This window comes from Diachasma alloeum, unplaced genomic scaffold, assembly GCF_001412515.2.
Source record: "Diachasma alloeum isolate Michigan unplaced genomic scaffold, Dall2.0 Dall_scaffold_00299, whole genome shotgun sequence".
Lineage (NCBI taxonomy): Eukaryota > Metazoa > Arthropoda > Insecta > Hymenoptera > Braconidae > Diachasma > Diachasma alloeum.
Window position 1 is genome coordinate 1,084,994 of NW_021680438.1, and position 25,387 is coordinate 1,110,380.

General features: G+C 35.4%; 3 protein-coding genes across 4 annotated transcripts; 1 reads left to right on the forward strand and 2 right to left on the reverse strand.

The window, feature by feature from the left end:
• The first annotated feature begins 1,396 nt into the window (after positions 1 to 1,396).
• LOC107039388 (methyl farnesoate epoxidase) lies at positions 1,397 to 9,786 on the forward strand. Its single transcript, XM_015258968.2, has 8 exons — positions 1,397 to 1,478; positions 2,683 to 2,980; positions 4,315 to 4,503; positions 5,420 to 5,606; positions 5,685 to 5,799; positions 7,139 to 7,319; positions 7,441 to 7,700; positions 9,533 to 9,786. The coding sequence occupies exons 1-8, from the start codon at positions 1,397 to 1,399 to the stop codon at positions 9,715 to 9,717; spliced, it is 1,497 nt and encodes a 498-aa protein (XP_015114454.1). The 3' UTR covers positions 9,718 to 9,786.
• Positions 9,787 to 10,972: 1,186 nt separating this feature from the next.
• On the reverse strand, positions 10,973 to 17,120 carry LOC107039428 (transaldolase). Of its 2 annotated transcripts, none has more exons than XM_015259026.2 (5): positions 16,939 to 17,120; positions 16,220 to 16,343; positions 14,479 to 14,718; positions 13,760 to 13,885; positions 10,973 to 11,606 (listed from the first exon to the last, which is right to left on the reverse strand). In XM_015259026.2, the coding sequence occupies exons 1-5, from the start codon at positions 17,033 to 17,035 to the stop codon at positions 11,195 to 11,197; spliced, it is 999 nt and encodes a 332-aa protein (XP_015114512.1). In that variant the 5' UTR covers positions 17,036 to 17,120; the 3' UTR covers positions 10,973 to 11,194. The 2 variants fall into 2 exon arrangements, with proteins under 2 accessions (XP_015114512.1, XP_015114513.1); XM_015259027.1 differs by lacking the exon at positions 16,939 to 17,120 and adding an exon at positions 16,851 to 16,915.
• Positions 17,121 to 17,623: 503 nt separating this feature from the next.
• On the reverse strand, positions 17,624 to 24,181 carry LOC107039427 (UDP-galactose translocator). Its single transcript, XM_015259025.1, has 5 exons — positions 24,033 to 24,181; positions 23,515 to 23,608; positions 21,038 to 21,157; positions 20,678 to 20,892; positions 17,624 to 19,609 (listed from the first exon to the last, which is right to left on the reverse strand). Exons 2-5 carry the CDS (start codon positions 23,531 to 23,533, stop codon positions 18,959 to 18,961), a joined length of 1,005 nt encoding a protein of 334 aa, XP_015114511.1. The 5' UTR covers positions 23,534 to 23,608; positions 24,033 to 24,181; the 3' UTR covers positions 17,624 to 18,958.
• Between the last annotated feature and the right edge of the window lie 1,206 nt (positions 24,182 to 25,387).

A 25,387-nucleotide genomic window follows, 5' to 3' on the forward strand; every position in this document is an offset into this window, starting at 1 on the left:
TGGAGGCATAATGAGTCGGTACACGGAGAGAAATATTCAGTAAAAATTACGGAACTCACAATTCACTCACCGATTACGGAATCGACTCAGAAAATTTAAGTGAGGGTATTGTAATTTTTCACAGGAGATTCAGATAAAAATTACGGAACGGTCTGGAAAAATTCCGTGACAGTTCCGTAAAACTTCCTACAACCACCCTTCGCTCCGGAATTACGGAAAAGATACGTAATTTTTATTGAATATTTCTCTCCGTGTAAGTTTCTGTAAGATTTTACTTCTTCGGGAAAAATTACGTGACAATTTCGTACTTTGTTCTGTGATGAACCTGAAAATTCACTGAACGTTTCGGATTTCTTCGCTTCCATTCCTATAAAAATTGTCGGAAAACGATTCCCCATTGCGGATTACGTAAATTGTTCCGTAATTTTTACTGAATATTTCTCTCCATGAGCTCGAGAATTAATTAAGTTTACCAAGGGGGAATCATTCAGAATATAGAAGGACACCCAATGAGGATTGCCTGGGAATGACTCGACTGGAGAAATACGGTAGTGAAAAAACAGATACTTCTCTCAAACAAATGGATATTTGGCAAAAATAATTTTTTTTCTCTGTGTATATAAACTCCTGTCTCTAAAGACTGGTGCAATATAGTATGTTCGTTGAATGTACATAGAAAGAAATTTTTGTACAAAAAGGAAATAAATTTTTTTTTTTAAATATAAACTTTTGTCTTCAGTGAAAATTAAAAATTAAAAACCAGAATTAGAAATTTTTTGATTTTCCTGCCAAACTTGACACTCTCGTTTGTTATAACAATGAAGTTATCGGTAAATGTCCCATAATTTCGAAGCATTCGAGGTGTTACGACCGATTATTGACTATTAATTTATGAAGATGATGAGTTCATCCGAGTGCAGATAGTCAAGTGTCATTAACCTGCAAATTCGTCCCCCATAACAGGCTTGGAAGGCCTTCCTCTTCACTCCTTTCACGAAAAACCCTGGTAGTGCCGCTGAACCCGTGCAATCTCGACCATTGCTCAAATACATCGATCATCGACGATAGTGCGCAAGAGTAATCACGATACGAGAAGAATGCTGTGTGTGTGTGCACACAGCGAATCTTTGAAGGTTGTTAACCGTGATAGGGCGAACTCTGTACCAATATCTCGGGTGAAAGGAATTCATTCTTTTATGAAGTTCTTGCTAATGCTGAATTTTTCTGTGAGACAGTCTTGTTGTGATCGGCACCGCGAAAAAGTCGGGACGGGAGAAATTGCCAAGATTCTACAAAAAATATTGACTCCTGTCACCTTCTGGGAGAAAGGGTCCAATTTAAAAAAATCTTCGTCTATATATAGTTTGAACAATCGCGGAGACATAATTTCAAAATCATGTGGCTTATTTCAGCGATTTTAATAGTTTGTGTGATTAAAGTATTGGTTGATTGGTACAGACCCAAAAATTTTCCTCCAGGTAATGAATAATTCCGAAGTTAATGGGATTATTACTCAATGAATTTTTTAAATTCTTCATTACATTTTTTTATTGTTATGAATGAAGACAAATGGTTGTTAAACTCGTATTTTTTAATTAAAAGAAAACACTGCTGTTCGCTTCGCTCGGTTAGATCGCGGTTTATCGGACCTAATGATATAAAAATATTTTTCGATTAGCCAAATAATCGGCAGTGTTCCGAACTCAATTGTTGATTGATAAAGCAATTTGGAATTTGAATATTTCAATTGATGATTGATAACATAATTCGTAATTTGAGTGTTTGAATTGATCGTTAATTTAATAATTGACAAATTGGTGCGTAATATTAACAATTGACTGCACAATAAAAAATCCGGTGTGGACTTCCTGGGACACCGATTGGTGTTGAATTAACACCAGATTTTACATGCGATGTTCTATGGTGCGGCAACTCCACACCAAAAACGGTGTGGACTCATTGGGACAAAGATCAGTGTCAATTTAACATCAAATTTTTTATAGTGTGATTCAAAATTTATGACTAAAAGTCATGAAACGAATTTGAACGAAAGAAACGACCAAAATACTTTGATATCCTCAATTAACAATAATTACATGGCAATTTCTAACCAAATATTGACATTGACCAATGGTACTGATATTATTTAATTCGAGCTAATATTGTTTATCGTACGTTCGCATCCCATGATTCACTGTTAGAAAATTCTTGAAATTTCAATTACAATGTCATCTGAATTTTCAATGTTGTGAGTTTGAATTCAATTTCAAATGAAAACGTTCACTAAATTTCTGAATCATCTTGAAAATTCAAGAAAATTGGGTTTTTCACGTTGAAGAATCATTGATTTTTCAATGAAAGCTTGAATTTCCAAACTCATCGTGAAAATTGAACATCACATACAACTCAATTTTAAATAGATTGAAAATTCAGACAAGTTATTGCCAGAATTTTCAAAATTTTCAAGGTTTTCCAGTGCCGTATGGACCTGAAAATCGAGAATTACCTGAATATTTACAAAATTAACTGATTCGTCAATGAAGAATTCTACAGAAATTTCATGTGACTTTGTCGTTGTTAAAAATTTCAAGCTTTTTCACTCGAAATTTCAAGAGTAATTTTCTAACATGTTGTTCCTCACGAAAAACAACCTGCCAAAACCCCAATTGAGAGATATTCTAGGACCTCGTGGATTACCGTTTGTCGGGAATATTTTGGACGTACAGAATTTAGTAAAACAGACTGGTTCCCATGGAATCGCGTGGTGTCAGTTGGCGAAGCAATATGGCTCCGTCGTGGGACTGCGTCTGGGCCTGGCAGATCCGCTGATCATCGTTTCCGGCCGGGAGGCCGTTATGGAGATGCTAGGGCGACAGGAGTTCGACGGCAGGCCGAATGGCTTTATATTTGCTCACAGAACTATGGGGGAGAGGCGAGGGGTTTTGTTTACTGACGGAAAAATTTGGAATGATCAGCGAAGGTAAAAAGAATACAAAAACTATCCATCGAAAAATTGAAAACAGAACAGCAACACAGACCGACATTAAAAATATTACTTTTCAAGCTTTCTATTTCCACAACACAATTGATACTTGAGGAGGGTAAACACAAGGGTAAAGATTATTTCCACTTGTTTTATAAAAGTAGCAAATAACTATGATTTTTTAGGTTTCGAAAATTATCTAGGGAAACACACGTATGAAAAAATTCAATAGAAAATCTAGCGAATTAGCTAGAAAATTCTATTGGAATTCTGTAGAAATTCTATGGAGTTTCTATAGAATTTTTATTGGAATTCGACATAAGAAAAAGTCAATAGACTTCGAATTTCAGTTTGAATTTTTCTTTTGAGATTTTTCTATTAGAACGCTTGGGCATCAATTTTCTAAGTTTTTTCCACTCGGATTGTGTAACACAAAACAACAAAATCCAGTGGAAAAAACTTAGAAAATTTGTGCCCAATAATTCTAATAGAAAAAATCGTAAGCGAAAAATTCGAACAGAAATTCAAAATCTATTGAGTTTTTCATATCAAATATGCAATAGAATCAGCGCAAAAAACAAGTCGACTTTTTCAAACGAATTCCAATAGAAATCCTATAGAAACCCGATAGAATTCCTATAGAATTGCAATGTAATTTTGAAGCGAATTCCCTTTTTTTTTAACTTTTAACGATTTTTATTAACCTCAATGATACAACAAGACAGCAGGTATACATTGTTAACTTACGGCTATTTTACATAGTCTCAACCCTCGGGCTTTTACTCATATGTAGCTTCAAGGTTCAAACGTAAGGATTCAAACGTAACGTGGGGATAATTATGATATAGGGAAAAATAGGTAAAAAACCCTAATTAGCGAATTCGCTAGGTTTTCTATCCAATTTTTTCATGCGTGGATTGTTTGGGTGAATAGAGCTCGTTCTAATCATACTAATACAGCAAGTTCTCTCCATCGCACAAACGTTGTAAATGACCCAAAACGCTTTTGTGGTCGTCCAGAAGAACATTTCAACCACATTGTGTGGGATTGCTTCAAATATCAAAATAATAGGGCTAAAATGTTTTGCGCAAAATACAAAAACATATGCAACTTCCAGGTCACATCAATAGTACAGTACAGTCATTGAAGTTACCCGTTATAAAAACTATAGATAAATTTCTAAAAGATTACAATTTGAAAATCTAAATTTAATGTGTAAAAATACATACAACAACATCTAGTATTGTAACTCTTCTGTAATTTCTTCAAGCGAATAAATCCTACACGGATGTTCAAAGGATTAATTATAAGATAGACATATTACTTTTCAGATTCTCTTTGAGAAATTTGAGAGATTTCGGATGGGGCACTCAAACGATGGAGGAATTGATATTAGAAGATGCGGTGAACCTGATAAAAGTTATCGCCGAAGCTGCAAAAAAAGGAGTCATCGAAAACTTGAGTCAATTCACCTCTTTAGCAGTTCTTAACAGCATTTGGTCTTTGATTGGGGGTTTCAGGTAGCATATTCAGTAATTTTTCTGGAAGCAATACGAATCGAAAAGAACTACGAACGTGGAACACGGATGAAAAATCAAGGAAAAATTGCATTTTAACGCTTGTAATCGCGTGGCGGAATACTTCGTTCAGCAATTTTTACGATCATTTCCCCCATCACCCTTCCGACCAATAGAATTGCGGTATTCGACGTCCCGTGGACCAATCAGACGAGAATTACATCGATTTCTTCCTCAAAAATCATTCATCAAAATTCATAAAAAATTGAATCTCAGTGAATTTGTGATTGGTTCTTTCCGCATTTTTTCTATCCTCCTTGGCCCCATGCATGTTTCAGCTCACAGTTTTTCCGCGCAAAAAAAAGGAATTTTTACTAATACTTCCTGATAATTCGCGCAGAAGACAGTGATTTTTATGGCACCGAAAGGAGGCGCCAATGATGATTAAGTTTTAGAACGTAATTTTTGCGGAATTTTCATGGTACTTTTTTTTCAAAAGTAATTTCTCGATGTACGCACAATGAAATTATCAAGGCAACTCCAATTTTCGAAGTTGATACTCGAGGAGAGACTACTGTGAGTTTTAAACGTCGTGATCTTTTGGAATGAGAAAAATTTAGGAAAAAAAAAACCTTTGTAGCTCAAAAATTTGAGGCCTTGGACTATTTTTAACGTGTTGAGCGTCTGCGGAGCTAACGAACGATTCCAATTTTGTACTAATTCTTCGTTTTCAGACATTTATAATCGATCTTGAATGCATGAAAAATCTCATTCCAAGAGCTCGCGACATTTAAAACTCATATTAGTTTCCCCGTAAATTAATTTTCATTATTAAGGTATTCAGAAGCATGTGAAATCACGTGAAAAAATGCATTCTATTCACCATGACACAACGATTAATTTTCTGTGTGCCTTCAAGGTACGACATATCAAAAGGCGACCCAAAATTAGTAGAAACCCTAAAAATGCTGAATGCGGCTGTGAAAGAATCTAGTGTCTCCGGCGGTTTGCTGAATCATCTCCCATTTCTGAGGCACATAGCACCCCAGTTCTCGGGTTACAAAGCCATTACGGAAAGACTACGTCTTATGTGGTCATTCTTTGCCGTAAGAATTTTTCAAAGAAAATCCAGAAATATCTAACTCACTTTCATCCATCAACAGTTACAAGATGATATTTTTAAGGACGAGGTAACATCACACAAAGACACACGTCAGTCCGGGGTTCACAGGGACCTGATCGATGTGTATCTAGAAGAGATCGAGGCGAGGCATGGGGACCCCACCTCAACATTCAATGGTAAAGTTTCAGAATTAGATTTTCCATGTCCCTGTGAGTGAAATTTTCGAGACAGAATTGTTTTTGCCAAATGATTCTCAATTTATTCCATTTTGCTTGACAAGAAAATTCCACACATTGCGTCGCCTGCTACGTTGAGAGGAGAGGAAACATGTTCTCAAAAAAGTGTCATTTGAACCAAAAATAAGTGGGAAACTGCTTTCGTCATACACTGTCAGAAATTTTTTGTCACTGCTGCTACGTTCAGCCCGTGTCGAAAAGTGCCTTTTCGTTTACATGTTTCGACAACTTCACACTCGTTGCCACCCCGTCGCACTTGTATCGAAGTATACTATTTCGAAATTTCATGGAAAATATGCTAGGAATTCTCATGAGAATGACATTGAATCTGATTTAAGGGAAAATGATTATGAAATTTCGCATTTTAGGTAGAATGCAAGGAAAGCCACGAGTTTTCAGGGGAGTGAGGCGGAAATTTTACAACCTGACTGAATTTTCAATGGAACGTGAATAATCATAAACAAAATTACATGAATTTTCAATTTTTCCCTGAATTTTCCTGGTTTTTCTAAATTTCTTTTTCTGAATTACACTGAAAAATCAGGTATTTTATTAATTTCCCGAGCATTTAAACGGAAAATCAATAGAATGTTTGATGTTTCTATGACAAGATTTCCTGAAATTTCAGTCGAACTTGAATACGATAAAAATTTCCTGAATTTGATACGGAAAATGCAGACGAAAATTTTTAATAGTCTCGGCGCAAAGTTAGATTTCCCATCTAACTCGTTGATTTTCAGTCAGGGAAATGTGTACTTTGCGCCCGCCGGGGCGAAACAGTATATTGCGATAGGAGTGGGACGGAATTTTAAGCTCGTGTGATTGTCACTACTTTCCACCCGTGAAAATTCCCCTCTTACATGTGTTGAAGAATATTTTCTAATAGTGATGTTACTTTCAGCGAGTGGCCGAACTGCACCTTTTTCCTTTACAACTAAACGAAAAGACTTTTTCATCACGCTGTGACGAAAAGTGAACTTTTCGGCACGCTCCGCGTGCCTAAAAGTCCAATTTCCGCCACATTGTGATGAAATAGTATATTTCGTAACGAGTGCAAAAAACATTTTTTCACGAGTTACGAACAATATTGTTCATCACAATGTGGCGGAAATTGGACTTTTAGGCACGCGGAGCGTGCCGAAAAGTTCACTTTTCGTCACAGCGTGATGAAAAAATTATTATCTCAGATGACACCCAAGAAGTCAATCGCGCGTTGACGTTCAGCTAGAAATGGTTTTCCTGTAGATTCTTTATTATAATTCCCCCTTTTCTCCTTCAGAAATGCAACTTGTGGCTCTTATAAAAGACTTCTTCAGTGCTGGAGTCGACACAACGACCAATAGCATTGGCTTCGCCATCGGATACCTGGCGATCACACCGGAAGTGCAAGATAAAGTCCAGGAGGAATTGGATAGAGTATTAGGAAGAGAGAATTTACCATCTGTAGCCGCTCGACCATCGTGAGACATTCCTTGTTCAGTCCTTTCTAATACTTCAAGTAGTATTAGAGAAGGAGAAAATCGCAGAATTGTTCGGAATTCTATTTCGAAACTTCGGTAAAGGGGGTAATTGCAATTTCAGGCTGCCTTATATGAATGCAACACTCGCGGAGGTTCTGAGATTGGCAAATATCGGACCTACTTCGATTCCACACAGAGCTGTTGTGGACACTCAGCTCAAGGGCTATGATATTAAGAAGGATTCTATGATGCTGGCGAATTTAATGAGTGTCCATCAGGACAAAGAGCACTGGGGTGATCCCGACGTTTTTCGACCTGAGAGGTTTCTTGATGAAAATAATCAGTTCATTAATGATCCTTGGGTTGTCGCTTTCGGGGCAGGTTGGTTTAATTCAATACAAGGAGAGAAATATTCAGTAAAAATTACGGAACAATTCACGTAATCTGCAATGGGAAATCGTTTTTCAGTAATTTTTATAGATATGGAAGAGAATAAATCTGAAACGTTCAGTGAATTTTCAGGGTTAGCATCGAACAAAGTACGAAATTGTCACGTAATTTTTCCCGAAGAAGTAAAACCGTACAGAAACTTGCCGACTTATTATGCCTCCAAAATCAAAAATTCTTGAACGTTCAACAATTTTTATGAAGCTGGTGCGTTATTTCTACCTTCCGTTCCGTAAAATTCCTCAATCGTTGGGGAAAAATTACGAAACGACTTGCTGTCCCCACTGCGGTGAGTCATCAGACGGGTGGTTAATTTCTACGGAACAAATCGTAGAATTTACGTGGCGATCCGTACAATTTCAGTTCCAGCTCTCACTTTTTATTGAATTTTTAAACTTTTACACTCACTTTTACACTTACTTCTACACTGAGAGAAACATTTCCTAATATCTACACCAAATTTACGTGAGAGAAGTAAATTATTTATGTCGCGCCGTGCAATAAGTCAAGTTTATCGCACACTGTGGTTCGCGTAGCGTAGCTTATTTATTCATTTATTATGAATACAGTAAAACGGATGCTTAACTTTATTCTTTGAAGTGCAACAAATATTTTTAAAAAAGCGAAATTCGTATAAAAACTACGGCGCAAGGAGCATTTTGAAAGTAAAAACAGAAAAAATGAAGTTTTCCTGGTTATACAGGGCAAAATCGATCGGGTCCGCGATTTTCCCTAGTTATTCCCATATTCCGTCATATATCGCCTACTGTTCAATGGATCCCAAGGCCCAGAGAAGACTTTTAGATTTCACCGACGTATCCCCTCAAATCTACAATGTTTGCGCTTCACGGAACTCGAATAAATTCTCATTTATCACTATTGTTACATCATGAATATATTACATATCGTCACATGGGAAGCGCATAAAAAAATCATGCACTGAGAGAAAAATATGATTCTTCTGACTATATTCCATCACCATTGAACTATAATCAAAAAGTCCTCAACAATTTTGCATGAGTTACGGTAACTATGACCGGAGAAGTGATTACTACAATGGAATGTAGTCATTGCAACTATTTTATAGTTCTACTCACGATAGATTTGTCGTGGTTACTTTTGAACTTTGGTTAATTTAGCTGCATTTTGATTTTCAAAAATTACGCTTGTGAAGTTACTATAATGTTATGTGCCGCATACAAAAAGAAATCGTATCGTTCACCAAAACTGCCTCAACTATTTTCTTATTGTAAATCGAACTTCAGATTTTCCTCTCAGTGTGGAAACAATAAATACTTGAAGATTGACAATTCTTCTAGACAACCTAAGTGAGTTCATTAGTGATAAAATACTTGAGTACAGGGATATTTGGAATATTTCAAAGCATGAGACCTTTCTCGGGCCACATAAGTTGAGATACCAGGGAGAATTAAGCAATTGAAGAAAAATGACTTGTCTCAAGTAAATATGTTTTAGATATTAGAATTTTTTCTCAGCGTAGTGTATTATTTAATCGTCATTCGCATGACAAAATTCCAATGAAAATCCTGGCGCATTTATTACGAACATCTCTCATGATAGACGGGAGTTTATACAGAGTTCTACATCTTGCGACGTCAAAGGATATTATTGGTTACTTACAACAAAATACTCATGTTAAACTCATTACATTCAGCCACTTTAATACACACATATGTATTTTTATACGATAATTCATGGATTTTACTTTCTAAGATTGAAAAACGAATATTCTTCCATCACTCTAGGTCGAAGAAAATGTTTGGGCGAAGGTCTGGCGAGAAATAGTCACTTCCTCTTTGTCTCGTGTTTACTTCAGAAATTCAACTTTTCACTTCCTCCGGGTCACAGTGCGCCCGCAATGCAAGGAATGGACGGTTTCACCCTCTCCCCGCCAGTTTTCGATATCATCGTAACCCCCAGACCATTGTAATAGTATTGTAATAGTCAGACGCATGTACTCTATTTATTCGTATAAAAAGTTACAGCTTAGTGCTCTTGAATAAAAACTTTGTTTTCGTTGTTGTGTCCCAGATATTGTAACAAATATTATTGAAATAATGCAATTATGAAGAAATTAGGAGTTAGCATCGTATTACAACACGAATCCGTTTTGTAATACGAATCGAGGCAAGTGTGCCACGGTTTCCAATAAAACCGAGAACACACTGGACTCAGGAGTTCATTTTTAGTTCATTAGTTCACTGTCAAGATTATCGATGAAGTTCATTACCGAATTAATCATTCGAACTCAGTTTTGTATCGAAGTCAACCGTTACTCTTTAGTTAGAAATAAATAAACTAAAGTATCTTAAACTGCTGAGATTGAGTCCATATTACTCGACCTTTCTACCGTATATTACATCGTGAAAATTTTAAATTTATTATTTTTCATTCTACCGACGGCCGTGGCTGTGTGGTTAGAGTGTGAGATTGGTATGCGGGCAACTTGGGTTCGATTCCCGGTTGGGGAGGCAAAAATTTGTGACGCTCTAATCTCACGGTTGCACACGGAGAGAAATATTCAATAAAAATTACGTATCTTTTCCGTAATTCCGGAGCGAAATGTGGTTGTAGGAAATTTTACGGAACTGTCACAGAATTTTTCCAGAGCGTTCCGCAATTTTTATCTGAATCTCCTGTGAAGAATTACGATACCGTCAGTTAAATTTTCTAAGTCGATTCCGTAATCGATGAGCGAACTGTGAGTTCCGTAATTTTTACTGAACATTTCTCTCCGTGCACTATCGAGCGGGAGTCTCGCAAGAGACGACTGCCCCTCGGCAGGTGTTTTCCTCAAATGAGGGAAAAACCCCCTAAAAAAAAAAATATCCCCTAAATTGAATTTTCCGCTGACGAATGTTATGCTAGTTTCAACTTCATGCCAAGAGACGAACTTTTTCTTTCACATTCGTGTACGGAAAGTTCGCACTTTCCTCCCGCTCATCAGAAAGCAAAATACGAACTTTTCTTTGCCGGCGTGTTAAAAAATATCATGTGCACCTCCGGCGGGAAAAACCTGAATTTCCGCCCTTGGTGCACCATCTACTATTTTGCACTTGCATCTTAAGATACTATTGTCACTCAATCTGCCTGAAAAGTGTCTACAAAAATGTCTGAAATCCAGGCATCAGTTTTTGCACTGATGGAAGCGGTTGGGTTGATTATCATAAAAAACGTAAAACCACTTAAAACCATTTTACCAATAGAACCTATCAAGAAAAGGTTTTGTTTCTTTATTCCAAAGTTGATAATATAGTTCAAAAATTGATCTTTGTACAGTGGCCGACAGTATCCAAGCCTCAATATTCACCAAGGAATGTACAAAAATGCGTATAAATGTTTTCAAAAATATAACACTGGAGGTATAAAACATTCACGTCCGCGACACTCCTTGCGCCCAAGATCTCCTAACCCTGGATCTTCTCCTGCAGCAGCTTCTCGAGTTTCCTCATATCGACGGCAAACTTACGGATACCATCGCTGAGCTTATCAGTGGCCATCTGGTCTTCGTTCAGAAGCCATCTGAATTGTGCCTCTCCGAGGCTTATCTTTTGCAGATCACACTTCTTAGCGGCTTCCAGACTCAGTGCCTTCTTAAGGGGCTCTTGGCTCTTCTCGAGATCCTCCAAGAGCTTTGGACTAATTGTCAAGAAGTCACAACCAGCTAGCTCTTTGATTTCACCAACGTTGCGGAAGGATGCGCCCATTACGACTGTTTTGTAGCCGAATTTCTTGTAGTAGTTGTAGATTTTTGTGACTGAGATGACTCCAGGGTCTTCATTTGATTCATACGTCTTCTTATCTGTATTTGCGACGTACCTGGGAGAATTTAACAATTTTTCATTTACATTTTATGCTTTTTTATTGTTACTAGTTTAGATCGCGCGCGTATGTCCTATTCCATGAGGCTTTATGTATGTCAATTGTAGTGAATAGTGTTATATATTATATAATACACCCAGTGTAACGTTCTTTGAAGCCAATCTAGCCGGCGTATTGTATCATTAGATTTTTTGTAAATGATGATTATAGCATACATTAAAGATATGACGGTAATAGTATATTACATTATATTCTATACTGTACTATATTATATATACTATGGATAATAAAGGACATCTTTGGGCTCGTCGTCAGCGTGCTGGCACTATAAACCAAAGCGTCCCAGTAGCGCAGGTTCGAGTCCCGGTGATGAAAGATTTTTTCATCGCCGGAAAACGAACCCAGTGCAATGTGGAGTTAGTTATGTGGAGTTAGATATAAGTTAGCTTAGACGCAAGTGCGGGTAGGGAATTAGGCTGCGGTACCGCGTAGGTACTGGGACGGGTAGGTAAAAGACCACAACGGTCATCATACCATCTGACACCACCCAATTTTTTTTTTTACTGTGGATAATATACAATATATAATAGAGTATTATATGTATTATAACATATAATGTACATAATCAAAAAAATTAGCTAGTAAACTGGTAACAAAAATGACATACATTGAGGATACGATATTGTGCTATATTACATACACGATTATATATGCATAATGTATTATAATATGGTATTATTGTAATATCTTTGATCTATGCTATCGTCATTTATAAACATCTAATGACACAATACGACGAATAGATTGGCTTCAAAAAATGTTACACTGGATTTTTTATTTAATGATTTATTGCGATGATGATCAAGATTTTAAATGGTTAGATCTCACCATTCTACAGGATCGGGATTTGAACTCTGAACCTTTCGCATGTGAGGCAACGAACTTACCCACTGCGCCAAGCCACCGGGCAAACGGATGGATATGAATTTCATTGATACATTTAATTGTAATATTTTTCGAAAAAGAATGAAGGATTGAATGAAGGAAGAATGAAGAATCCTCTAAAAAAAACAAATCCCTCAGATGCATCATGGAAAGAAAAGAAGAGTGGACACCCCCAAATGTTGTTATTATTGTTTTTTTTCAGTACTAATTTGTAATAATTGAACGTAAGTGTTTATACACAGAGGAAATATAAAATTACTTTCTACTATGTGGACATAGTAAAAATTGCGAGCCAGTATAGTTGAAAGTGGTATAATAAAAGTCCTATTTACTAAAGATGAAAGAAACGTAAAGTTGTTTTATATCGAAATATCTCGAAACTGCCTGACCGCTAATCCTTAATTCTGATTGGTCAATATGTGACACAAAGTTATTCACAAAAAAAACGCGACATTTTCAAATTCTTCAGTGACATAATTTCAAATTCTTCAGTGGTAAATTTTTTTTCACGTCATACATATATATATAATATATATATTTCACATATATATATATATATATATATATCATCGGTGAAATTAATAAATTCTGTCCTTTTATGGAGACCGATTATTTTAAAAAATTGAAGATAATTAATTGAAAATGAAAAATTCTTTATATATTCTTTTACTCTACTTGGCTATTCACTTCAATCATTAGTCGAATTCTCTTTGATGCATTATCAGTATTTATAAGGTATTCATGAGAAAATGAAATTCAATGAATTCCATTTCTTCATTTCAACAAATGAATAGATCAGCACGCGCGAGAGCACGCGCATAGATCTTGTAAAATTTAATTTGGCACGAGTAAAAATTCGGTTAAGACCAATTAAATTTTAAAGTTGTTTCGGTATGGTCCTGGATTGCGATGTTCAGATTGTAATTTTTGATTTTATATTCTCTCCGTGTAGGATCCCTTTATTTCTTATCGTTTCTGAAAGAACAGCAATCACTCGGTCAATGTTCTTCAAACAGACCCATGATCTGTTGTTTTTTAGAGGACACGCTATTGCCGTACATAAGTGGTTAATGATTTCTTTAAAAATCCGCTATTCATGAGACAATTCCACTTTCTATCTTGTTCATTCATTCACTTCCTTCAATTATGCCATTCTCATTCTATCGGATCTTATATTTCACTATTCAAATGAAGAAATAACTCACCAGTCAAGGATACGTCCGACGAACGGTGAAATCAGAGTGACACCAGCCTCGGCACAAGCGACGGCTTGAGCAAAGTTGAAAAGCAATGTCAAGTTGCAGTGGATCCCATACTTCTCCTCCAATTCCCTGAGAAAAATGACCAAATGAAATATAAATAAACAGTATAATTCAAGGGAGAATTCCACTGATTGCACGCATGAAAAAATTCAATAGAAACCCTAGCGAATTCGGTAGAAAATTTTATTGAAATTCTATAGGAATTCTATGTTTTTTATAGGATTTCTAGTGGAATTCTGTTGAAAAATTCCATTTGTTTTTTGCGCTGATTCTATTGGATATTCAATAAGAAAAAGTCAATAGATTTCGAATTTCTATTTGAATTTTTCTCTTAAATTTTTTCTACTAGAATTATTGGCCACAAAATTCTCCAAGTTTTTCCTGCTGGATTTTGTGTTGTTTTGCATTGTAGAATCGGAGTGGAAAAAACTTGGAAAATTGATGCCCAAGCATTCTTATAGAAAAAATCTCAAGAGAAAAATTTAAACAGAAATTCGAAATCCATTGACTTTTTCATATCGAATATCCAATAGAATCAGCGAATAAAAATAAATAGAATTTTTCAATAGAACTCCCAATAGAAATCCTATAGAGTTCTAAAAGAATTTTCTAGATTTTCTATTGAATTTTTTCATACATGTGGAATGTTATGTTTTCCTTACTTAGCTGCCTGGATGCCTTCCCAGGTAGACGCGAGCTTGATCAAAATTCTCTCCTTGCTGATTCCTGCCTCCTCATACAGAGCAATCAACTTCTTGGCTTTCTCGATACTAGCTTCTTTATCGAATGATAATCTTGCGTCAACCTCGCTCGAGACCCTTCCTGGGATGATGTTCAGGATCTCCTGACCGAAGAGCACGCAGGTCATGTCCATAGCGGCCTCCACTTGCTCAGCAAGGGTACTATAATTTGAGTACACAATCAGGATCTTCATTCAATTAATTATTTATTTACATAGTTCACGTCTGTGAACCGTTTCTCATACGTAGTGAAGTGGTACAACGAAATCATCCAACCCAATTTGAGAATGTGTTTCTGTGATGAGAGGAAATCTTTCAAAGAAGCTTGTTTGTAAAGCGTGGGAGAGAGGACAAAGTAGAATTTCCCAACGCTTTTTTCATGTTTAGGTATTATCGTTTTTACTTTGGAATGAGACGTGCCTCGAATATCAAATCGGACCATTTGTCCCGGCCATATTTACTATTCAAGATTGTCCGTCATTACTATTCCATGTTATATTCCTTTTATATCTCGGTGTTTGAATTTTTAGCCGAGGAACATCATGTATTCACTTATATTCACTTTGTATTTGAACAGTATTGTAAGTTAGTCGGACTCGTGTTCTCCGGACGGAAATTCCCGGAAAAATTTTCTGGAAGCGAGGAAAAATACAAGTAAAATAAATGGAATAAAGGTGATCCGTTGTACCCCATTCTCCTTTAAAAAAAGTCTGAATGAAAATTTCACTTCAAAAATCAATGTAGCTAGACAGTCCTTGACAATACTATTGGGAAAAGATTGAAATTTCATGGACAGTTGACTAGTAATTTTCAGGGGCATCGTAATAATTTTCAGGGTCACTGAAAATTATTACGAATTCTATGAAATGCAAAATTTTTGAGCACCAGGAAGATGACAATTCCCCAATTTGGTGAAATTTTCAATGAACACACGAATAGAAAATTCAAGAATACATTCACCGGAATTTTCATAGATTAATTGACCTGAAATGTACAGTTTTCTTAAAGATTCAATGTTAAAATGGCTCCAAATTTTATCCCAAAATTTTCAACAGTTGACTCAACACATGAATAAAAAATCATCGCAATTCTCAAGGTAATTTGTCATTGAAACCCTCACTATGTAATATTTATTTTCGGAAAATTTTTACGGTCGTCAAATCCCAAGGTTTCACAGAAGGTTTCTGCTGTCCTTTGTCCATAGCTTCTACAACCACATTTTCATGGTAGAACGATCATTCCATGATTCCAAATCATTGCGAGTATTGATTCTTCCGTTAACATCGCTCGATAGATCGACCAATGAGGAGAAGAATTTAGTAGCGAAGTGGTAAAACGGTACAACTCAATTTTGACTATTGACCAGTTTTCAATTAATATCTCGGAATCTCAGGACGATAGGAAAATTTTTATTATAACCTTTTTTGTAGAGCCGATTGTGAGCTACAACAATTGTAATTACGGAAATTTCGCTATCTCTCTTAGATTCGGAAATATTCCTCAAAAACTCAACTGGGAGATGAGTCGACTTGAACCGTTTTACCACTTCGCTACTGAATTGAAAGTTGACAATCAGAACATTTATGCATTGCACTTTGTTAAGAGCAGAATGATCTAGTCTCACCACCCCACTACTGAATTATTTATCTGAAAACTACAATACCTCCCAGCCTTCTTTCCATATTGAACGGCCTTATCTAACAAATGAGCGTATTTCTTCTGATGAGCGGCAGCAAGTATGAGTGAAGGATTTGTCGTGGCATCAGTCGGCTTAAATTGTTCCATTGCTGTAAAAAACGCATTTTATGACTTTGTTTCTCGTCAGGTGAAGGTCACATCAGTCATGTATAAATCGCATGTCCTCCACCATCAACAAATTTCGCAATTATCAATGCGTCATGCGATCTCATTAAGTCAAATCAAAAAACATAAACAATGAAAGTTCGATCGACGCGGAAAATTAATATTTTAAATATTGTAAATTGATCGTGTTTGAACATAAATGGTCCAGGATGTCGTGTTTGAATAATTGCAGGAAAAATCAAATAATCGAAAAATCCATCAAATGAAAGTCCCGGAGCTGCCTCGATCATGCTGAATCATTCAAATTTGGCGGGCCGGCGTTTAAAATAGAAAAACCGAGCGCATGGCGACTCTACCATAAAACGTAATGCAAAAATCCATAACGCATGATCGAATGATCGTAAATTAATTTTTTTAAAATTGAAATGCCAGTAAAAACGATATGTAGAAGGTCACCTCCCCCTCCGCGATAAAACGTCAACGATAATCACCTTCGCCTCTGACCCGCATCACTCCATTCTTCCCGCTCCACAAAACCATTCGAAACTGAAAAAACAACTTTAGCAATTCTCTATTTACCTTGAAAATCACCAGTATCAGCGACAACAGTTGTCAATGATTTGAGTTGCTCCAAAGAATTAGACATTTTCGATTTTTTGCACATCGGAGAACTCATTTTTGCCCGTCTCTATTTACTCACGTTCACGACTAACTCACGCTATCGGCTGACTAGCACTAGCAGTGGCTGAGTATATAGGAAACGACGAGATACTTCAGTCCTACCAACGTCCAAAAGAATTACAAGGTCATTCAGTTATCTACTTCCCCCCCAGGGAGATTTTCAAACAAGAATAAGAAAATGTGTCACGAGGTGAAAGGAAATGTCATTTTATTCACTAGCTTCAATACTTTATATAAACCTAAATTTAAGTACAATCACGATACAATGACGATAGTAGGGTAAACAGGTCAACTTCTGGGCAATTTTAAGTTGCATTGAATATTCCATAAATAATAAAATGAAAGTTGTACTGATTATTTCATTTTTTAATAATATTACTCGTGTAAAATCATGTGGTCAATTATTTTTTCTAATGATCAAGATTTAATACATAAAAAAAGTATGGCCCAGTCATCTAAAGATTAGGGGTTTTGGCTCCATTCAACTATTTCTTAATTTTATTATTCTTCACTTTGTTATTTTCTCTTCAAATATTTTTTTTATGCTAATTAAAACATTCTTGAAGGTATGGAAGCCGTCATATCTCTATTTAGGTGATTCTTTTATTTTAGATCCTACATCCAGCAATTGGCCTGTTCACCCTATATGGGACATTCCATCTCAAATAAGCCACCATAACTGGTGAATTTCGGGTACGAAGAACATTTCTGATTATGTTTATAAACGCCTCCGCATAAATGCCTTCGTTTTTAAATCTAAATAGAGTTGAAGGAATAGGATCTATCGATTGCCCGTCACCAGAGGTCAACACTGAGAGAAAACCGAACAAGTTCTCAAATAAGTCTGGTTTGAGCCAAAAGTCTCAAACATGAATAATTGCTCTGCTTTCAACAACAACGAAATATTTGGGTCAAGAGGTGGATAATGCATACAAGAATGCATACCTTTTCACGATAAAAATTCCCTAAAAAGTCCCTAAGTTACAAGATTGCTGTTATCATTGTTATTAATTCATTTAAGAATTTTTGTTTTGTCTGTTATTATTGAATAGCCGAAACGACAAACTACTATCACTCGTTTGATATAAAACGCATTTACGTGTGTTGTTTGCACAGAGAATAAAATTTTTTTGAGAAGACTAAAACTATTTTTGCATTAAAAATTTTCAATCTCGGCGCACGCTTCGAATGTGTGGCACAAAAAAATCCTTTTTTGATCATTTTTAACAAAACTATTTTTTTGGCACAAGTAAAGCTTCTTTGAGAACTCGGCTGTTTTGCTCTCAGTGCACCTTCTACAGTCAGAAATCTTGCAGTTTTTTCAATGAAACTCTGAAGTTGATTGTTGAATTTTTTTAGATTTTTTCCACAGACCAAGAGAGTGATAAATGCCTCCGGTATACTAGAGTATTTTCATCCAGAAAGTACTTGAAAAACCAAAAAGAATCGTTTTTTATTCATCAAAATCCGCATATTGGTTCGCAAGATAGATTTCTGAAAATTCTAAGTACTATCGTGAGTGTTAGGCACACAAGCGAGGCTAAGACGGTAAAAATTCTCCATTTATACAATACTGGATCCTGAACAAGCCAATTAGCGTTTATAGGACATTAAAAAATCCAGATGGCTGAGTTGGCATGGAATGTCCTATTGGAATGAAAAACATGAATACTCGGGTCTCAAATGATAATTATTCTCACAACTGACGTCCCATTCACTCACTTGTATAAAAATATTACACTGTAAAATTTCAAACTTCACAATTAATCATTCAATTTCATTGTTCCATGCATGATAACAAAATATAATAAATTTTCTGTCATCTTTTTCGTCTCCTCAACGTCGTTTGATACCATACTTTCAGTTTGTCAACAAATATAAAATTTCGGTCAAATAAACAGAATTATTCACATCTCTCTCAGATTTTCTCCAACAACGTGTGTCTATCAGTGGTTTGTTTTGGCTTTGGCTGATGACTGTACATGAAAATGGAACAAATAACGAGAATAGCGCCTGATGCAAATTGAAATGTGAGTTTAAAATTGAACAAATAAATTGACGCAATGCAGGAGATAATGATAGCCAGAGAGGTGGCGAAACCTTTGAGTATATTGTCAGCATGTTTGACTACCATTGCAACAATGAGACCACCACCTGCTTGCAGAACAACCAAGTAGTTGACGAACCAATCGTAGCCGAAGAAAAATCCCTGCTTAATTATAACATCACGATCTGTCACGTAACAACTAATTAATCCAATTGGCACTGATAATAAACTCAACTGTACGTTTCTCATCCAAACGGAGATGTCGGAGCCTTTGAGGATTTTTTCAAAATATATGCCTGCAAAACCGGAGAGAAAACAGGCCGTCAGGGCTGCTGAGAATCCAAGTACACGGTTCTGCTCGATTCCAGATGGAACCTTGGTGGGACCACTGTCTGCCAATTGGACGAGGACAACTCCTATCAGCAGTAGGATTAATGCACTCCATTGAATTTTTAGGAGAGATCTTCGGAGGATTACTACAGCAAAGAATGCTGTTGTCAAGATCTTGAGTTGATAAGTTACCTGGAAAAGTGATGGGAAATGTTGAGATCATTGGAATTCTAGCTGATGAAACGGTTATTTCGTCATTTGGTGATTCAGCTCTGCAGCGAAGAGATAAAATCGCGAGATTCAAAGAGATTTTTAATCATGAAAAATTCGAGAAAAAGATTTTCATGCTTTGCATTTCAGTCTCAGTAAAAACATTTGTAGGAAATCAGTATTAGTCAGTTTTCACTTAATCTCTTGGGATCTAAGGCAGATAGCAAATTTTTTGTCAGAACCTTTTTTGTAGCCCTCACTTTGCCCCACGAAAAATGTCATTACGGAAATTTCGCTATCTCCCTTAGATTGAGAAATATTCCTCGAAAATTCAACTAAGAGCGAAGTGGACTAGAGTCGTTTTACCGCTTCGCTACTGAAATAATCGGGCAATTTTATCCCTCTGCTATACTGTTAGAGAGAAATTGAAATTTCATGGTTAATCGACTTGTAATTTTCAGGAGAGTGACATTGAATTCGATTTGAAGATAAAAGAACCATTAATTTTTAAAATTTTACTTAAAACTCAATGGAACTTCAAATTTTTTAGCCGGAAGAAAACGAGTGATCCAAAACTGACTTGAACTTCCCATAAAAACGTGTATATTCAGAATCTAATTACGCTTAATTATCCGTTAATTGACGAATCAAATACAATTTACAAGAATTTTCATAATTTCTATTAATTTTAATGGAATAATTGAACTGAAATTTACCATTTCAATTGATTTTTTCGTAGAATTTCGGATTTTCAATGATAAGATTCGTTGAATTTTTAGTGAAACAATTATTTACCATAAAAACGTGAATATTCACTATCTAATTACGTTTCATTATCAGTTAATTGACGATTCAAATACAATTTCCCAGAATTTTTATGATTTCTATCAATTTTAGTGGAATAATTGAACTGAAATTTCGGAGTTTCAATAATGAAATTTCTTCAATATGTAATGAAACTATAATGTCGTAAAAATCTCCAGGAAATGTACCAGAAATTTCAGCCAAATTTTTCAATACTGTACTGACTTTGAAGATTCAATTATTTACCTGATACGTTGCAGCATCCAAATTCGACGCTGACACATACAGCAGATTGTTTTGTACTAGATAAACGAACGAAGGTACGCAAACTTTGAGAGTATCTACTGGCTCTTTGATAATCGTTGAATGCAGGGAGTTGATGAACTTTCGTAAATTCCCTTCTTCTAAAAATACTAGGATGAGACATGTGACACACTTCACAACTTCTGACATTACAACCGCTGGAATGAAAATATTGTCAATAAGATATGCGTGTTAACACAGCTTTGTGGATGGCCCACAAAGGCAAAGGGTTAATATCCAAATAAAGAAAGCAAGAATTTTTATTGAATGGATAGTTTTACGATATCGCTAGTGCATAGTTACCGGTAGACGCCAGAAACATATCACCGGATCTGGTCCTGGCGTATCGCATGCTGAGGCCCACCAACGCATTTTGTAGCGTCAGAGTGACCAAGCTGATGTACTTCAACGTCTGGGCATTGTCTTAAAAAATTAAAAATTGAATTATAGTGGAAGCATTATTATTATTATTACATAATAATAATCCGATAAAATTTTTAGTCTCCAATTCTCACTTTCTGTCATTTATTCCATTTATTTGATCAAAAGACAAGGATAGAAATCCAATTTACGAGTACTCTCCCATTATTTGAAAAATTATATCAACTTAAAAACTTTCCAGAAACATTGAAAAATGATTTTTTTCCAATTTCTTCCCGGCTACGTGTTGTTGCATTTTTTTCATTTCGTCTCTTTAAAATTAGATCATAGAATTCCAAAATATTCATTTCCTGCCCCTATTCGAAGAAAAAAAGTGATTCCAATTTTCCATCGACAGAAATGAAGACGAACAAGTTTTCTCCATTTTCTAGCCGATCATCCCTTTTAAAAATTTTCAGTCTCTAATTCGTGATTTTTTAAATTCATTGGCATTTATGTAATTCTAGTCATTCTATCAAAAGATAAGGAAAGGAATGGAATTTATGGGCCTTCTTTCATTATTCAAGAAAAAAATCAATTTAAAAAATGTTCATGTATACATGGAGAAATTTTAATATTACCCGAATGAGGTTTATAATGACATTTGTTTTGTGTTTGTTTTGATCACAAAAAAACTTTTTAGTGATCTTTAACATAATTCCTCTTCATTCAATGTTGTAACATGTGAATTAATGAAAAAGTGTACATATAATAAAAATAAGAATGGATAAAATTGAATTAATGTAATTGTGAAGACAGAAATGGAATAAAAGAACACAGAATAGTAGAAACTAATCTAATGACAGGCGTGAAGCGCCCGTTCGCTAGTTTATAATGAAATATACGATTTAAGGTTCGGATAGATTATTTTAGGAACGTTATCTCGATTGTTTTCCCGTCTTTACGATTCCACATATTTCCCAATGTCCATCAGATTTTACATCGCATATGAAAAAAAGTAGAAAAAAAACTACACGTTGTCAACTTGCGTTTTTCATAAAGATTAAGAAATAAGTCCAAACGAAAGGAAATTGTAAATGAATAATTTATCATGGTGAATGATGATCTAAAAGCCATTTGCTACATTAGATACGGTAAATTATAAATTTGAAATTTCTTCCGTATATTATAAAAAGACGCTGTTTGAAAAAGTTCAGTTTTTTCAATCTGTTATGAATCATAATTTTTGAGGAATCCATCACTATGTAAAACTGAACGGCAACGGAGAGAGTTGTAGATAACGAAAATAACGAAAACATTTAAGATTACGTTTAAACGATTATACACCCGGCCCTTAATGGATAGAATAAACGAATGCGTAATTGCCTTCAGAATGACACGAATTTATGATGAAACTTCACATACTTTTATACTTTTGACCCTACATACTCAAGTGAATTAAGTCCATTGATTTGAATTAATTTGACTATTATATTATTGCATTAATATTAACAAATTATATATATATTAACGTCCGCGATGTCTACAATTGCTGACAAAGCGCATGATTTTGTTAAATTCCTGTAGAATATGTAAGCCGCATTACAATAGAATGCCATCATGTGCTCCATCTTATTCAGTCTCCAATTGTTTCTAAATATATGTATATTTGTTTTATATGAGTATTCTGGAATATGATTTCACCCTATAATTAGCTTCAGCTCTTCGATCTTGAGTAAATAATAACAAATAACAAATTTGAGGGAAAAAAGGGAAAGAATGTAACTAAATTGAAATTTCGCAAAGTACTCATCACCTAAAACTTTTCGTTTCAATAAATGAGAAAATGGCAAAAAAAAGTAATTGAAAAAAAACCTGCGGTATGTTGTCTCCCGCAAGAATTTGAATTATAGTGAATGCATTTGTAATTGAGTAGGCGACCCAATGGAGTGAATAAACGAACACAAACGTTTCCAGAATAATTAAGGATTTATGAAAAAACTTCACATGGTCGTAAACATTTGACCCTTCTTTACGCAATCACAATAAAAACATTTATTGTGTATTTAGTGTATTACATTGTTATATTTTAAACTCACTTTACTTAGTGAAATTAATTCAATTTAATTGACTAAATTAAATTAATTTTCAAACACATTTTCCAAAAACGTAATTCTCATAGAAAATAAGACTCCAAGGAAAGGAAAAAATTTAACTAAATATTTGAAGATTCGCAAAATACTAATCACCTAAAAATTTTCATTCTAATAAATGAAAAAATGGCAAAAAAAGTTATTGAAAAAATTCCTGGGGTATCTTATTGTACGCCCCATGTAAGTAAGAAGAAATACTTCAAGCAGTAGTACAAATTAAATTTGAAATTCGACTCAACTTGAGATAAATTCTGTGGTAATACTCACTATGCTGATGCTTATTCATCTCGTCACAATTCTCTCAGTCTTACAAATGTTGGGGGATCCTTCTGCTCCTCTGGACTTTCTAATTACATCATTTCTGAAGACCGCACGACATGAAAAGAATTTATTTGAATGTATAGATTGTGAATTTGTTTTTCTTTTGGGAAGTCGTGAATGAGACATATTGATGTGATAATCGTGATCTACTTTTATGCACATGTGATCTATATATTGCGGAAGCGTATTCAGGACTTCGCTTCTTTCGTTCATATTTAATTGGAATTGTATTGATAATTTCTGAATGATGAATCGTTCTCCTGGTGTTAATCAATATTTTCGCCGGTCTGTTTTTCCCCGCACATTCGAGGAATTTAGCGTTCACCGAAGCACACATCTCGGAATAGTATCGAGGGATTAATGACCGATTTCAGTGAACAGGTACCGAAAGGATGAGATACTTAGGTTATGGTACATTCCAATGTGCGTGATGCAAAATACGTATGAGATTTATTTACACTCACTTTTTGAAAAATCGCTCGGTTAATTATCCACGTTGACAGGGAATCAACGACCAGGCTGTGTCTGGCGGAGCAACCAATCAACATTGACTCCAATATGTCGTAGCATAATGTCACGTGTACCATAAAATTTCTGTTCAGGTGGCAACTGGCAAGTGGAGAGACTAGGGAGTGGGAGAGAGATGGAAGAGAGGGAGTGGAGGCACTTCTGGCGCTGCCGATAGACGGCGGCATTTTCTGAATCGTAAGTTTTTGAATTTTTCTTAGGAAGCAACTGGGACATGGGTCGGCAAACAATTGATATACAACATCCTAAATGACTTTCTTGAAGCCACAAACCTTAGAATATAATTCACCTCCTTCAATTCGATTTAGGGGAGGGTGGGGTAAAATGGACACTTTTGATATTTAAAGAAATATTTATAACTCAGAGACAGATATATCAATTGAAACCAGTTTAGACTCAACACAAAGGGAAATAATTGTTCTTTTTACTGAAAAATAAAAAAAAACATTTCACCAACAATTCAACCTGTCATTAACATTTTTAAAAAAGTCACAAGTGTCCATTTTACCCCACTCTCCCATATATCGTATCTAAAGAGCCACGCAAAATAGTACATTAGAGTACAAGGGGACAAATTTCGTTTTCAACGAATGTGTGTACAGACCTCGCCTTCGGCTCGGCCTGTAAACTACACATTCGTTGAAAACGAAAATTATTACCGAGTGCTCTATAATATTTTATGTCAAGTCGTGCAGAAGTCGAGTTTTGAGCAAGCTGCGCCAAGCGCAGCGTGCGATAAACTCGATTTATTGCACGGCGCGACATAAAAAATAATACGTAACGTTGAACACATGTACTTATGTCTTGTTTTGTGCAATAATCCGTTTGTCAAATTCGACAATGTACATACTGCAGAATAAACTGTAAGGTTTAAAATGCTTATCAATGAAAAAACTGGGACATGGGGCTACCCGAGAAAAGGAAACAACAAACAATTTTTCTACAAAAAATGTTACGAAATATTGGAGTTTTGATGGATATTGAAGTTTTGCATGAGATGTTTTTGCATGTTTTTATTGCTGAATATCACAATCCCCTTTTTTAAAACCGAATGTCAAGTTTTTCGAAGCCTCTATTTCGCTTATTTAGTGATTTATATTCAGAAAAGACTATGAATTTTCGTAGACCGCTCAGTAGTTATTTTCAGAAGAATTTTTTGTAGTCGTTTTATTTAAGGGAGGAAAACCGTGAATTTATCAACTTTTAGAGGAAATTTAATAGAATTTCAAACTTTTAAGCAGCAGTAATACGAGAATTCTACAATATACTCTAATTTTTGATCGAAAATTGA